The sequence below is a fragment of the Acartia tonsa genome, chromosome 3 (genome assembly GCF_053477335.1).
Source record: "Acartia tonsa isolate MP-2025a chromosome 3, ASM5347733v1, whole genome shotgun sequence".
NCBI classification, from domain to species: domain Eukaryota; kingdom Metazoa; phylum Arthropoda; class Copepoda; order Calanoida; family Acartiidae; genus Acartia; species Acartia tonsa.
In genome coordinates, this window is record NC_137262.1 from 4,197,340 (window position 1) to 4,211,390 (window position 14,051).

At 30.9% G+C, this 14,051-nt stretch overlaps 1 protein-coding gene across 1 annotated transcript in view; it reads right to left on the reverse strand.

Annotated features, from left to right (window-relative positions):
* Positions 1–1,083: 1,083 nt before the first annotated feature.
* LOC145313095 (uncharacterized) overlaps positions 1,084–14,051 on the reverse strand; it is a 31,718-nt gene continuing 18,750 nt past the window's right edge. The window contains exons 2-7 of the mRNA XM_080152363.1: positions 12,991–13,092; positions 10,793–10,853; positions 9,241–9,320; positions 8,748–8,872; positions 1,646–1,702; positions 1,084–1,389 (exon numbers count right to left, since the gene is read on the reverse strand). Of these exons, the coding sequence (XP_080008489.1) occupies positions 1,270–1,389; positions 1,646–1,702; positions 8,748–8,872; positions 9,241–9,320; positions 10,793–10,853; positions 12,991–13,081 (534 nt within the window). The 5' untranslated portion in view covers positions 13,082–13,092 and the 3' untranslated portion in view covers positions 1,084–1,269. The remainder of the gene's footprint in view (positions 1,390–1,645; positions 1,703–8,747; positions 8,873–9,240; positions 9,321–10,792; positions 10,854–12,990; positions 13,093–14,051) is intronic.

Consider the following 14,051-nt stretch of genomic DNA (forward strand, 5'->3'; position numbering starts at 1 on the left):
CCGTCCGTCAGTCAGTCCGTCAGTCAGTCCGTCAGTCCGTCAGTCCGTAACGCTATGGGGGAAATGGGATTTACTCAGCTCCTTTAAAAGATAGAATGCTGAAATTTTTTGACAACATTCCCACCATTAAGGAGCACAATTAACTATAAAACATCATTGGCGGTCGGACCGATTTTTAGCAGGTTTTAGGCTATTTTTATATTTTTCACATTTTTCTCCATATCTCCAGTGTTTATGGTCCGATTAAAAAATTTTTTTCAGTTACAGATATCAAAATTTAATTTCCCGTCGTTTAAAGAAACAACCATGAAGGCCAGACTGCCTTTTTAGCAGGTTTTAGGCTATTTTAATATTTTTCACATTTTTCTCCATATCTTCAGTGTTTATGGTCCAATTTTCAAAATTTTTTCAGTTATAGATATCAAAATTAAATTTCCCGTCTTTTAAAGAAAACAACCATGATGGCCGGACTGCCTTTTAAGCAGGTTTTAGGCTGTTTTTTTTATATTTTTAACATTTTTCTCCATATCTTCAGTGTTTATATTCAGATTTTCAAAAATTTTTCAGTTATAGATATCAAAATTAAATTTCCTGTCTTTTAAAGAAAATAACCATGACGGCCAGACTGCCTTTTTGGCAGGTTTTAGGCTATTTTTTATATATTTAACACTTTTTCTATATCTTCAGTATATATGGTCCGATTTTCCCAATTTTTTAAGTTAAGGATTTAAAAATAATTTTTTTTGTCGTTTTAAGTAAACAACCATGGCGGCCAGACTGCCTTTTATCAGGTTTTTGGCTAGTTTTATATGTTTTATATATTTCCCCATATCTTTGTCTATTTTGATCCAATTTTCAAACTTTTATGGGATATCAGTATCAAAATAGTTTTTCCCATTGTTATGAGCATCTTTAATATAATTTACTTTGACCATCGTCATCATACAAAATAAAATAAGGTTTCATGTTTATTTTTTCCAATAAATCTATTCTTGATTTTAGTAAAAACCTTTTAAATTTACCTATACGTATTCCCATTTACGATTTTTTGTGCTTCGCTACTTATGGATGTTGTCATCCTTGTTTATAATACAATACATGAATCATTTGCCTGTTTGATTAAAATTTGTTCAAGTTCATTTTCTAGAAATGGAAGTGTCAAATCGGAATCCCTTTTTTTATAGGACAAAAGGTCGAATTTCTGTCTTTTATTTGAGTGTAATGACGACATTGATAAAATGGATGACGACTTTCATATGTGTTGTTCTTCTATCTATAGTTTCCTCTAGTGTTGAGAACTGCCGCCAGAGTGTCCTCCTTCAATTGTTCATTTTTGACGACATTCTTTTCCGCCTCCTCGGCCTCTCTCCGATATCTCTCCTCACAAATCTAAAATTAAACGAGTCATAATTCAGCAGTATAAACATTTTTTTTATAATTATCAAAGCCATGTTTTGATTAGGTCAGACAAAGTGATTTATTGAGAAAAATTTCAGTTCTCCTAAATTGTTTTTAGCTTAAATGGTATTTTCACAATAGCGTTTCGGACGAACTGACATAATGACAAACAGACAAAATAGATTATATAGTAGCTTCGCTACAATAAGTATCCAATATGCACAATGTGTACAGTGTAACAACTTACCCTATTTGCTTCCTCCATTAATTTGTCTCTTTCTTCTTTTGGCATAGTACTTCCTTCCTAGAAAATTCCTGGATTATTGGCAAATAAATACATAGGTAGATGGATAAATGAGTAGCTAGATAAGTAGATAGTTCAGATAGATAATAAATGAGTAGTTGGATAAATAGATAGATAGTTAGATGGATAAATGAGTAGTTAGATAAATAGATAGATAGGTAGATGGATAAATGAGTTGTGTGATAAATAGATTGATAAATAGATGGATGAATTAGTAATAAAATAAACAGATAGGTGGATAAAGAAAACCAATAGATAGAAGTTATTTTTTTGTTTCTTTGAAATAAAATTAATAGATGATTTTTAAAAAGTTTCCGAATAAATAGATAGACAGACAGATTCGGATTAGTTGATAATGTCTATGTTTTTCGTCAACAAAAATGATCAACGTGTTACTCTCTAACTATCTATTTGGCTATCAATCTCTCTCATGTGAATCTAATTTTGTTTGAAGGTTGTCCACGAGAAGATGGATGAAAGTGAATCTCTTGATCCAATCAAATTCCTTTTATTGTGACACACTAGCTGTGTAATTCACTTTTTAGCAAATAAAAAAAATAGCAAAGATTTAAATGTTTTTTTTTTAACTTCCAAATCTAAACAATTAAAATACTAGAGTTTAAAATACAAAGGATTCTTAATGGAATTTCATATCATTTATAACGGATACATACAAACTGAGAAAAAAATCAAAGCGTATAAGAATGAATTTTATTTTGTCACTATTTTATCATTTCATTGAAATTTGTATCACCAATTTTGCGGACATATTTTGCCAAATACCTCCTAACACATTAAAGGTATAAAAATGATATTTACATTTTTGAAAACTAGAGCTTGTAACAATTCCTAAGGTATGAATAGCATATTTGTACTGGTGCTACTTATAATATAAATTTTGTTGCACAATCCCTTTAAAACAAAACTTTAGTTTAGTTTTGAGGAATAGACTATTCAAGTTCATATAATTTGTGTTCAAGACATTTGTGGAAGATATATGTCAATTATCTTCCTAAAAAACTTCTGTTGACAAAGGCCGAGTTTTTATATGAGAAAAAACTAAAGATAGTTCAACATATAACCCAAAAAGAACACTAAAGTTAATTTTTTTAATCAAAAAAAAACTCCGTTTTTTTTGTTATTTCATAAAAACATCATTATTTTCTATTTACTTTGGTTGTATACCAGCCAAGCAACTAACAATATAGTACAAAAAGATTCTAATCTAACATATTGTATCATTTTGTCCAAAGAAATGTATTTCTACAAATTCGATTTCCTTATAGTCTATTGAAGAATACTAAAAGGAAATAAATCTTTTTGTAGATTTTGGATCTTTTTATTAAATAGTGCTGTTTTAAACTATGTCTGTCTGTTTTTGGTCCTTAATTATCTTATACAAGACTAAGCCAATTCCTTTTCTTCTTGCAGGATGATTGATATTTTTCTGTAGCAGTTTTTATGCTATTTTACAGGAGAGAAGTATTGAAGATGTCATTTTATAACATTTCATCTTTCTTTAGGTTCATTAAAAAAAATTTCATTGTGCTATCACACAAAGTTCCGGTTGAGAGGTGTTAACTTCTTCCCCACCTCCACCTGATTAAATAAGGAGGGGAGGGGGAAATTTTTCCTTTGCCTCGCCCCTCTCAGGGAGGCCTAACCCTGTGAGGCTGACCAATATAACTTAAACTAAACTGACCTACAGTATAAACTAACAAATGAAAAACCACCCACCCCTAATTTTCAATTAATTTAAAGAGAAAGTGCTGTTGTTTTCTTTAAGAAGACATTAAACACATAATGATGAAAACATAATCATGATCATTATGCCTCGTTTCAATTAAAATTAATAGTAGCACAGAGTAAATTTGAGAATTATAAAAATGAAAAACATTAAATAAATTAGTTCATGAATTGAATATAGTCTTACTTACACACATACATACATAGAGTTGGGTTAGGAGATTAAAAGATAATTTAGATCATGGAAAGAAAACGAAGTAACGGGTTTCGTCGTATTTTTTTCAGTACCTTTTGATAGGTTAGATTAATGTTACTGATTGCCCGTAGGGTTAGGATATATGCCCCGATGGGTTAGAGCCTCCCGCATGGGCTAGAAATAGAAGAAAAGCTACTGTGAAAATACACTTACTTACACACATACATACAATGTACAAAGTTGGGTTAAGAGTTTAAAAGATTTTAGTTTTTAGTTATTGCTCTTAATAAACATTTCCTTGTAATAATTTTATAAGCCAGATCATTAATGTTTTTTCATACATTTTAGCATCGAAATAATAATGGAAATATGTAAATAATATGTAACCAAAGACCATTTTTATAACACCATACAGTCTACATAAATAAAGTTAATATGTCACTTGTATTTTTAGACTAGATTTAAAAGTCAGTTTGCTCCAGTTGATTTAGTTAAGAATATTTAAATGAATACAATAAAGAAGAGCCTATCGAAAAATTGCCGATTAATTTCTTTTAAAGCGCAGTTACTCTGTTAATAGAATATATATTTGTACGTGCACCCGTCCATAAGCACAAATAAGTACTTTATTTTTCGAAGTTTTGTATTTGTAGTACAGTTTATTTAATTCTATTGTATTTTCTTAGTTTGTCAACTTCCTTTTTGTTTTACGTTTACTGTTCTTTTGCAGGGATATATAGGGATAAGACAATGGCCGATAAATTAATGTACATCCTCAGTGATTACACACTAAATTATCAAAATTAGTGGTTGAAACGTTTGAACACACAACTTAATAAACCAACTAATAAAAATTCAGTAAAAGTAAGAAAATGTTTTTATAAAAATTTGGAGACTAGTGTTATAAACAGCCCATTTTCCCTTCTCTCTCTCTCTGGTTCTTTTGTCATTCAAGGTGTTGTTGACATCTAATACTACGCTTCTTATGGACATCATTGTCCTTGTTTTATAAAAATAGATCTTTTACAATCCCCACTATTTAACACATAGAGCAACATGTATGTAAATTTAAACAGTTAAGCGCCAGGGATAAGGGACTAGACAATTGACTAAAATGTATTTATTTTTCTTGGCTTTTAAAAGTATGAAAAAACACAACTTAAGTTAAGCTTAACATTGTCAGGTTCAAACTATAGAACAAAAGGCAAAATGTGAATTAAAATGTTTGAATATTTAACAAGGATGACAACATCCATAAAAGCGAAGCTCTGAAACGGTAGGACAAGCGAATATTAACGAATGTTGAGTGTCATAATTCATTAATTTAAAATATAAAAGTATAAAAGTCGAAAAAAATGCTTACACTTTTAGGACTTGATTTTAGAGATGCTTCGCTTATAACATTGTACTTTGTTGTCCTAGGAATTAGTATTCCAAAAATTAAATATATCGGATAACAATATCACATACAAAATTGTGTTAAAAAAGTTAAAAATCAACATGTTTAAAATGAACGTACGTGCATTCTGGTATTGATTATAGAGTTGCTACGCTTTCTAAATTGTACCTAACTACTGCAGGAATCACCATGCAAAGTTTGAAATCGATAGGACAACTCTAGAATGCTGACATTAACGAAAAGAGCTATCTGTTCCGAACGGATCTACGGACGGACGAACCGACCCTTATTATAGAAAAGCTTCGCTTTTAAAAATAATCTTCTAAAACTGAAGAGAACCCAAAAGATTACATATAATATTATACCACTTTAAATCTTCAAACTTTCCATTAAAAACGAACCAAAACAATAAAAACTTCACACAATTTCTAAGAGTTTAATTATGAAAGCAAAGTTTAATGTAATTCATTTTTGCCTACTACCTAAAAGGTCCTTCTTTATAGGGTTGGGCCGGATACTTTTTTGGCCGTATACCGGATACCAGTTATCCGACTGATTTCTAATACCAGATATCCGGTATCCGGCCAGATATCTGGCAAGAATTCAATATCCGCAAAGTAGCGGATATCCGGCATTAAAAATCCGCCGGATATCCGATATCCGGACGGGTATTGAAAATGACCAGATATCCGGCCCAACCCTACTTCTTTATATGGAGGAAGTAATTGCCTGGAATATACATATATCCATCCCTATATCCGTGATTAAAAGTACGCAAATGCATTATTATATATTGCGCAGATCCTCTATTCAAGATGAAGGATAATTCTTCTAAATGAAAGGATGACAAAATTTTAAAAAGCGAAGCTAATAATTAACACAAGCAATTTCCAATAAAATGTTTGGAGATTATACTTTTCTCTAAATTAAAGCGATTCTGATAACTCAGTTATAAATAAACTAGCAGCTACGCCCCCTAGAAGCCTCTAGGGGCACTTAAGGTTGGAGGGGGGAAAGTCGAAATTATCCCATTTTAAATTTGAATTTCAAAAAAGTAAAAAACGAATTTTTTGGGGGGGAGGGGGTTGAAGACACCCTCCCCAAAAATAGTTTAAACCCTTCCCAGGACATATAAGAAGCTTCACTGTAAAGGAGAACAATATCAGTTCAGCGGTTAGCGAGATCCTTCGGGACAGACAAAAAACGCTTACTACTTTATATAATAATAATAATAATAATAATATAATAGGATATATATACACTAACCTTTCACAGAATAGGTATACCTATCTGTTTGGATACCTAACTAAGCTACCTGCATAAGCTTCAACTAGTTATACTTAATCATTGATTATCCCATCATATTATAGACAGCTTTCCGCGGATATTAAAATAATAATAAGATTAAAACTGGTATGAACTTTATGATTTTATTTATGGCTTAGAACCGGTTGTAATCCAGTGAATAATAATCGGTTTTGAAGCCATACTGGCAATTTCATTCTTGTTACTGAATCTTCATACCCATTGTATGGTTAAAACAAAAGTTTGGATCTACTGCAGTTCACGGTAAAATATTGCTGGTAACGAATATTGCCAAAAATCTGTGAATTTTTAAGGCTGCTAGCTGCCAAACGGCTGAACGTACAGATCATACCCGCACACCATTTTAAGCGATATAAGAAGGCCTATAAATAATCTGGAATAGCCAAGATCCAATGATGCACAGGGAAACCTTCACTGAAGAAAAAACGCGTAAAATAGGCCTTTTCGCGCATTTCTCTGCACTGTGAGATAATTATGCATTATTGGTTTATGGCTATTCAAGATTATTTGTAGGCCTTCTTATGCCGCATAAATCAGTGTGCGGGCATGATCTGTACGTTCAGCCGTTTGGCAGCTAGCAGCCTGTAAAATTCATAGATTTTTGGCAATATTCGTTACCAGCAATATTTTACCGTGAACTGCAGTAGATCCAAAAGTTTTAAAAGACCAAGATAAAAGTTTTGGGTAAATCTGCATCAGGATAATTAATGAATGTGCAAGTATTATGTACGCTAATTCAACAGAATATAATGTACGTAGATTCCAGTGGCGTTCACAGGATTTTGACCAAGGGGGTGGGGGACTTTAAGGGGGTAAAATAGGAGAAGACAGAAGCACTATTGGAGGATGAGGGGGGGGGGTACACTACACTTCAATTCCTACTCTAGAGAAATGTCTGTCTGTCTTTCTGTATATTATGTACTAATGGATCACTTTTGTCAACAACAAAAAATTTTGCTCTTTTTATTTTTCTGTTCAGCTTCTGTACCTATTCGGACAAAAAAAATTATTTAAAATTTTATGATTAATATTTCACAAGAAAATCATTTTAATAAAAATATTTTTGTCCTAAATGATTTATTTATACCTACCTATTCAACGAAAACCATTTTTTGTCATGAATGAAATTTGCTGGCATTCAGCTTTAAAAACTAAATTAATTTTTTTTTCTAATTTAAAGTTTTTCCCTGTATTTTGTGCCAAATATATTTTTTCATCATTCATAAATTTCTTTTTTATCCCAGTTTTAAAACATAACATAAAATCTTAACATTAGGCAGGGAGTGGACAATGGGCTGTTTATTACAATAGTCACCTAGGTTTGATATTAACTTTTTCTTTGATTAGGAGTTAGATTTTTTTGGAGGTTGTATATGGACCCCTGGGAGTTAAAATTTTTCATTAGGGATGATTCACTCCCCATTTTGGCATAACCTTTTTGGACAGTAAAAAATAGCATTCGCTAATAAATTCGACAGATAGAAAGATTTGTAGATAATAGACTTCTATGAAAGAAATAGATAGATTAGATTAGATTTGTTATTCTTGGGTGTACATACATAAAAAAAAACAATAATAAATGAATTAAATGAATATTATATACATTTATATAAACAGTCAAATTTTTATTTATATGGTTAATTTATAAGAAAATTTTCTTCCCAAATGGCAGTTTCCTAAAAGGTAGTAAGAATGCAGTAATGTCCGTCCGTCCGTCCGTCCGTCCGTACGTCCGTCCGTACGTCCGTCCGAGATAGATAGCTTTTATTCGTTAATTTAGGCATGTTAGAATTGTCCTATCGATTTCAAACTTTGCATGATGATTCCTGTAGTAGTTGGGTACGATTTAGAAAGCGTAGCAACTCTATAATCATTACCAGAATGTCCGTACGTCCATTTTAAACATGTTGATTTTTCTACTTTTTTAACAACAAATTTTCAAGTGTTTTAATTATCCGTTTGATCTGATTTTTGGTATATTGATTCCTGGGACAACAAAGAACAATATTATAAGCGAAGCAACTCTATAATCAAGTCCAAAAATGTAAGTATGTCCATAAACATTATCCTGTTTTTAAGCAGTTTTTCAACAAATTTACCTACAATTCTGATTCGACATTTATACATTTATGTTCCGATTTTTCAGTTCAGATACTATACAAGTGTTAATGTCCGTTTGTCCTACCGTTTCAGTGCTTCGCTTTTATGGATGTTGTCATCCTTGTTTTCATAAAGGCCATACAAGTGAGACAAAAAAAATAGAAAAAATATTAATAAGCTATAGATAAAATCATATTGAAAAGGATGAATTAGCTATTGACCTTGAAAGGATCTTGGTAGATTATTGTTTATAAAATAGATAATTGACTGAACTCTACCTTGTTAAGTCCAGGTGAGAACTTGAAAGCACAGACAGCTGCTCCGGCTCCAAGTAAAGCTATTCCGCCAGTGGCTATAGCTGCTACGCTACCTAAGGCTCCCACAGTAGCTGCCGCTATCGTACCTGAAAACATAAAAACAGCTGTTATTTTTGTTTCTAAAGAATTGGATGTGACAGCTACACTACCCAAAACTCTTCAGTATCTACTGATTATCAGTTTTAAATACATATATCTCATAGACATTCAACTGGTATAAAGATATGGCAGCTTTTTTGTTAATAGGTGCTTTAGTAACTAAAGCTGCTATCCTATCCTGCTGATGATTCTAAAAACTTTCCTCTTCTGTTTGTTTATTATCTATTCCCCCCTTCTAAAGATAAACTGATTTTCTAATAATCAGTTGATTTATTGATAATCAGCTGATTTTCTAAATATCAGCTGATTTATTAATAATCAGCTGATTTTCTAAAGATCAGCTGATCGTATTTACCTGATCCAGGAAAAAGAACTACAGTTTTGGCAGCGTTTTCCAGGCCAGAGTCGGACTGACGCCGGGAATTGGATTTTGATCTGAATAATTTAATAAATATATATTTATAAATATAAATATATGTTTTATAAATTATGTTTTCTGAATCGAATATTATGATTTGAAAAGTACTCACAGTTTTATAACAACGTTATCTTATTTATAAAACTTTGGGTACTCTTTGGAATTATGATTGGTTGGTTAAAAAATAGTGGTATCAAAACTTCTCAACCAAAATTTAACACAGACGGGTAAATGTTGTTTATCATCATTTGGGATGTTAATCAATTTATCGCCTATTGTCTTATCCCTTAAGATCCCAGCAGCTTTAGTAAGGAAATACAAAATGCATTATGTTAAATTAAAATTTTTAATTCATCGGTAAAAAGATGTCTGACATTTTAAAAAAGCCTGCGAGTATAGTAATGTTAAAAGTAATAGTAAAGAAAATGAAACAGACTTTGTTTTAGTTTCAAATGTTTAAAAATTTGCTGTACATACAGGTAATAAATTTAATAGGAAAAAAATACACTATAAAGAAAACTGCATTCCCATATAAACGACCCCTTAAATAGTGGATGTAAATATTCATTTATTTCCCCGGTATCATCATTTATATCCCTGGTATCATTTTTAGAAGATTTTTTATTTTTTTTGGAAGATTTTAGAATTTTTATTAATTACTAAAAGAAAGAAAAATGATACCAGGGAAATAAATGAAATTTAAAAACCAAAATTAAACCACATTTTAGCATAAAAATGAGTTTTTGTTTAAATGAGAATGATATTCCTATCCAGTTTTTTGTTTAGGAATGAATATTTTTTACCCTCGTGAATAAATATTCATTCCTAAACAAAAAACTGGATAGGAATACCCCATTCGAAAAATCATAGGGCTATTTTAAGAAAACTATCGTTACCTACAAAAAAAAAACAGATTAAGGGAAACTAAGGCTTGTTTAGCATGTTTTGCATGATAGAAATGTTATCAAAATTAAAAAGGTATAGACATGAAATATTTGACATTATAAAATGTCAGTATTCTATTATTCATAAGAGAATTACAAAAATTTTAATGTTTAAATGCAAAAAGGAAAAACGCAATCAAAAGTTTATTGATATACAATTTGGTTTGTATTTTTGTGTAATCACATGCTTTGTATATAACTTTGTCCCTCCGTCAATTAATTAAAATTTTCTTTAATTAATTTTCTTAAAATTTTAATAAATCTGAGGTGGATTCTTTAAAAAATTAGGGTCACTGCTCGCTGGTGAGGCAAATTTGTTTTTGTAAAAAATCCTCCAAAATCACATAAAAACTCTACAAAAATGAAACAGAATCTTTTATGATTTTATTTAATTTTTGTAAATTTTTATGCGATTTTGGAGGATTTTTAACAAAAATAACTAGCAGCTAACCTTTTTTTTAAGAATCCACCTCTGTTTATTACTTTACTGTGCTTTACTATAATGGATGTTGTTATCCTTGTCTTCTAAAATATTTTTTTCTCACCTGGATGGGGAACTTTTGTTAACATCACCATTTAGAGGGAGTGGATATAAAGAGTCGGAACCTTAAAAAATATAAATTAGTTGATTCTAAAGATCGAACTTTAATACTATGTATATTTTATAGAAACCCCACTTCATTAAAGGTTATTTCCAGGGATCGGAAGCCTCACGTAAGCCGCGCATAAGCCTCAGTTTTAAACCTGCTTGTGAGCAGGAAAAAAAATTTAAGAAAGAAGGATTGTCTGCTAAAGAGCCGTTTTATACATCCAGCTGAGTTTTTTAGTGATAAAATCACGATTTCACTGAGGCTTACACGCGGCTTACGTGAGGCTTCCGATCCCTGGTTATTTCCTAAGAATAAACATTTTTGCCTCAAACATTCAGAAAGTAAAATAATAATTTGTTTGAGACAAATGACCTGTTATTTTAAACGGTGAAAATGTTAGACGCAAATTATTCATGCTTTATTTAATTTCAAAGGAAATTAAAAGTTAAAAGTTTCGAATGAATAAAATGATATGTTAAGTCTCTTTTTTGTTAAAATCTTATGAATATTCAATAATTTAACATATTTCTTCTTTTATCAGTTTTTACCACAATCCTTGTTCAATATTTATACCATTTTCACCCTACCTTCAATATTTAGTTAAATAAAAAAAAAGGAAAAACCCCTTGTTTTAAAAACAAACAAATTAGATCATGGATTTTTGGGGGGAGGTATGTGACAACACCCTCCTAAAATATGAAATTTGTAGGAACCCTCAACCTTAACTAACCCTCTGTAAGCTTATAGCCCTAGCAAAACCCTGTGCATGCGACTAATTCAAGTTGGGTGTTAATCATTCACCCTCTATATAGTGCAAATTATGGTAGATGTGTTTAGTGCCCTAGGGGATAGATGTCACCGCTTTTGGCCTTCCTATTCTATTGACGTCATAGTAGAGGGTTAGAGAAAGGGAAGGGGCAAAGAAACCCCCTAAAAAAGAGATGGATTATAGGGTATTTCCTGACGTCAATTGAATAGGTAGGCCAAAAGCAGTGACATCTATCTCCATTTTCTAGGGCAATATAGACAGCTAACAAATTATGTTATAAAAAATGACTAAAAGGTTTATGTAATGTCCAAACTGTGAAACAAGTAAAATGCTGCTTTAACAATTTTCCAATAAACCTATGACGACGATGCCGCCATCATAGAATTCAGAGTTTTGCAAAATACAAATAAATTGATTTTGATACATTTTAAAATTGAATCCAGCTTATTTTAGGTTTTAGACTTTCTATATATAAAAAGCAGTTTATAGGATTAAATCACAATATCTAATTAACTTGCATTTAAATTATTAATAAATAACAAATACATCTTTAATATTTTGATGGTCTCTAGTTTAAAAATATGTATATACAAATAAAACCAAATATATGTCCATATTTATAAGGTTTTGCTCAGTAAAAAAAATTATATAAATGTTTTTGAAAAAAGATTATTGACATTGACTGAAAATTGATTTATGAAAATATTTTGATTAACCTGAGTATTAAAGGATTTAAAACTTTTAGTCAAACTAAAACAACAAGATAAAAACATTTTCAAATTTGGAGACAGGGTTTTAAAAAATCCGCTAATAAAACTCGTAGTATCCAAAGCTTCCCAAAACCTATGGGAAGCTACATTGTAAAGGAGACCCATATCGGTTCAGTGGTTACCGAGATCCTTCGGTACAAACAGACAGACAAGTATTCTGTAATTATTCTATAAGGATAGGTAGGGCGCGTGAAGGTAATTGTAAAGAAAAGTTAAGAATTGTAAAGAATGAAGGTAATTTAAATTCAACATATTATTCTCTTATCCACGATGTTAATAAAGAAATTGTAGTACAAGTATTTTTCTTTCTCACAAAGAAAAATACTTGTAAGAAAAGATAGGGAGATATATACTTAAAAGCTATTTCCTTGGAAGAAAGATAAAGCCATAGACGTCCAAGGGGGGGGGGGGTAAAGGGGCGATTACCCCTCCCCCCCAAATTTTTTTTCATTTACCCCCCCCCCCCATTTACAATTTACCCCTACCCTCCTGGGGGGTACCCCCAACCATTTAGGAGGGGGTATTTACCCCCCCAAACAATTTTAGTGGGGTAAATACCCCCCAAAATAAAAAAAAATCTAACAAAAATTTTTTTTTCTCACGTGACTGGTTACCTGGTGTGTAGGGTAGGTCTTGTGTGTCTGAGGAAGGTGTTTGCAGGTTCGAATTCGAGCATTCCACACTGTCTCTCCGAGCCATATTCATTGAATATCAACCTAAAAAAAAAGATGTTAAATAGCGCCCAGAACATTAATAAAAACATTGCTCTAAAATCAGAAGGAAGGACAAACGAACAATAACACTTTAAGAACTTAACAAGCAGAACATCATTTGTAAGTCTAAATAAAATTAACATAATTTAGTTACAAAATTTCAACATTGTACCTTGTTTTTTTAGGAAACATTATTACAAAAACCAGATGAATTATATTAAACAAAAAAGTTATACAAAATTCAGAAATAAGAATTATTAGACGATTAATTTCATTGTCCTTTTTCCTTTTGTATCTAAATTGAGAAACCACAATAAGAAATAATAAAGTTGGTACAATAGCCATATCATGAATTATAATAAATGAGCTTCTCTAACCTCTAAACATGTCAATAAATTATATTTAATATCAACTTATCTTACAGGGTGTCGAACAAAAAGCCAAAGTTATTATGAAATTTTCCTTTTTTTGGAATTAGTCATTCATAATCTGACAGATTAGACAAATCTTTTAATGATATTCGAAACTATTATTAATTGGTGTCTCTTAAGAATAAAACTTTTCTAAAATTAAAACGTGACACTGAATCTTCTTTTATATCAATTATTGTAAAAGTTCATGAATTGAATAGATGCTTCTAATAGCATTTTTGTGTAAGCCAATCTTTGTTTTATATTATCTTATATTGTTTAAAAATGGTTCCATAATATAGTTTCTAACAACTTCTTCCTCGAATAAAAATCATCTTTTTGAAACAATTGTCAAATAATAGCATTGTCTGTAGATGTATTTTATAGAGTTTTATATCCATTGTTTTAGAAGGTACAATAAAACAAGTCTCGAAAAAAGTAATTACTCAAAGCCTCAGCCACTGAATCTAAAATTCAGCAAACTGAAGACCATTATCGAAAGTGCCCTACATAAAAATTAGCTGCACTTTCCTAAAGTAAAATGGTTTTGAT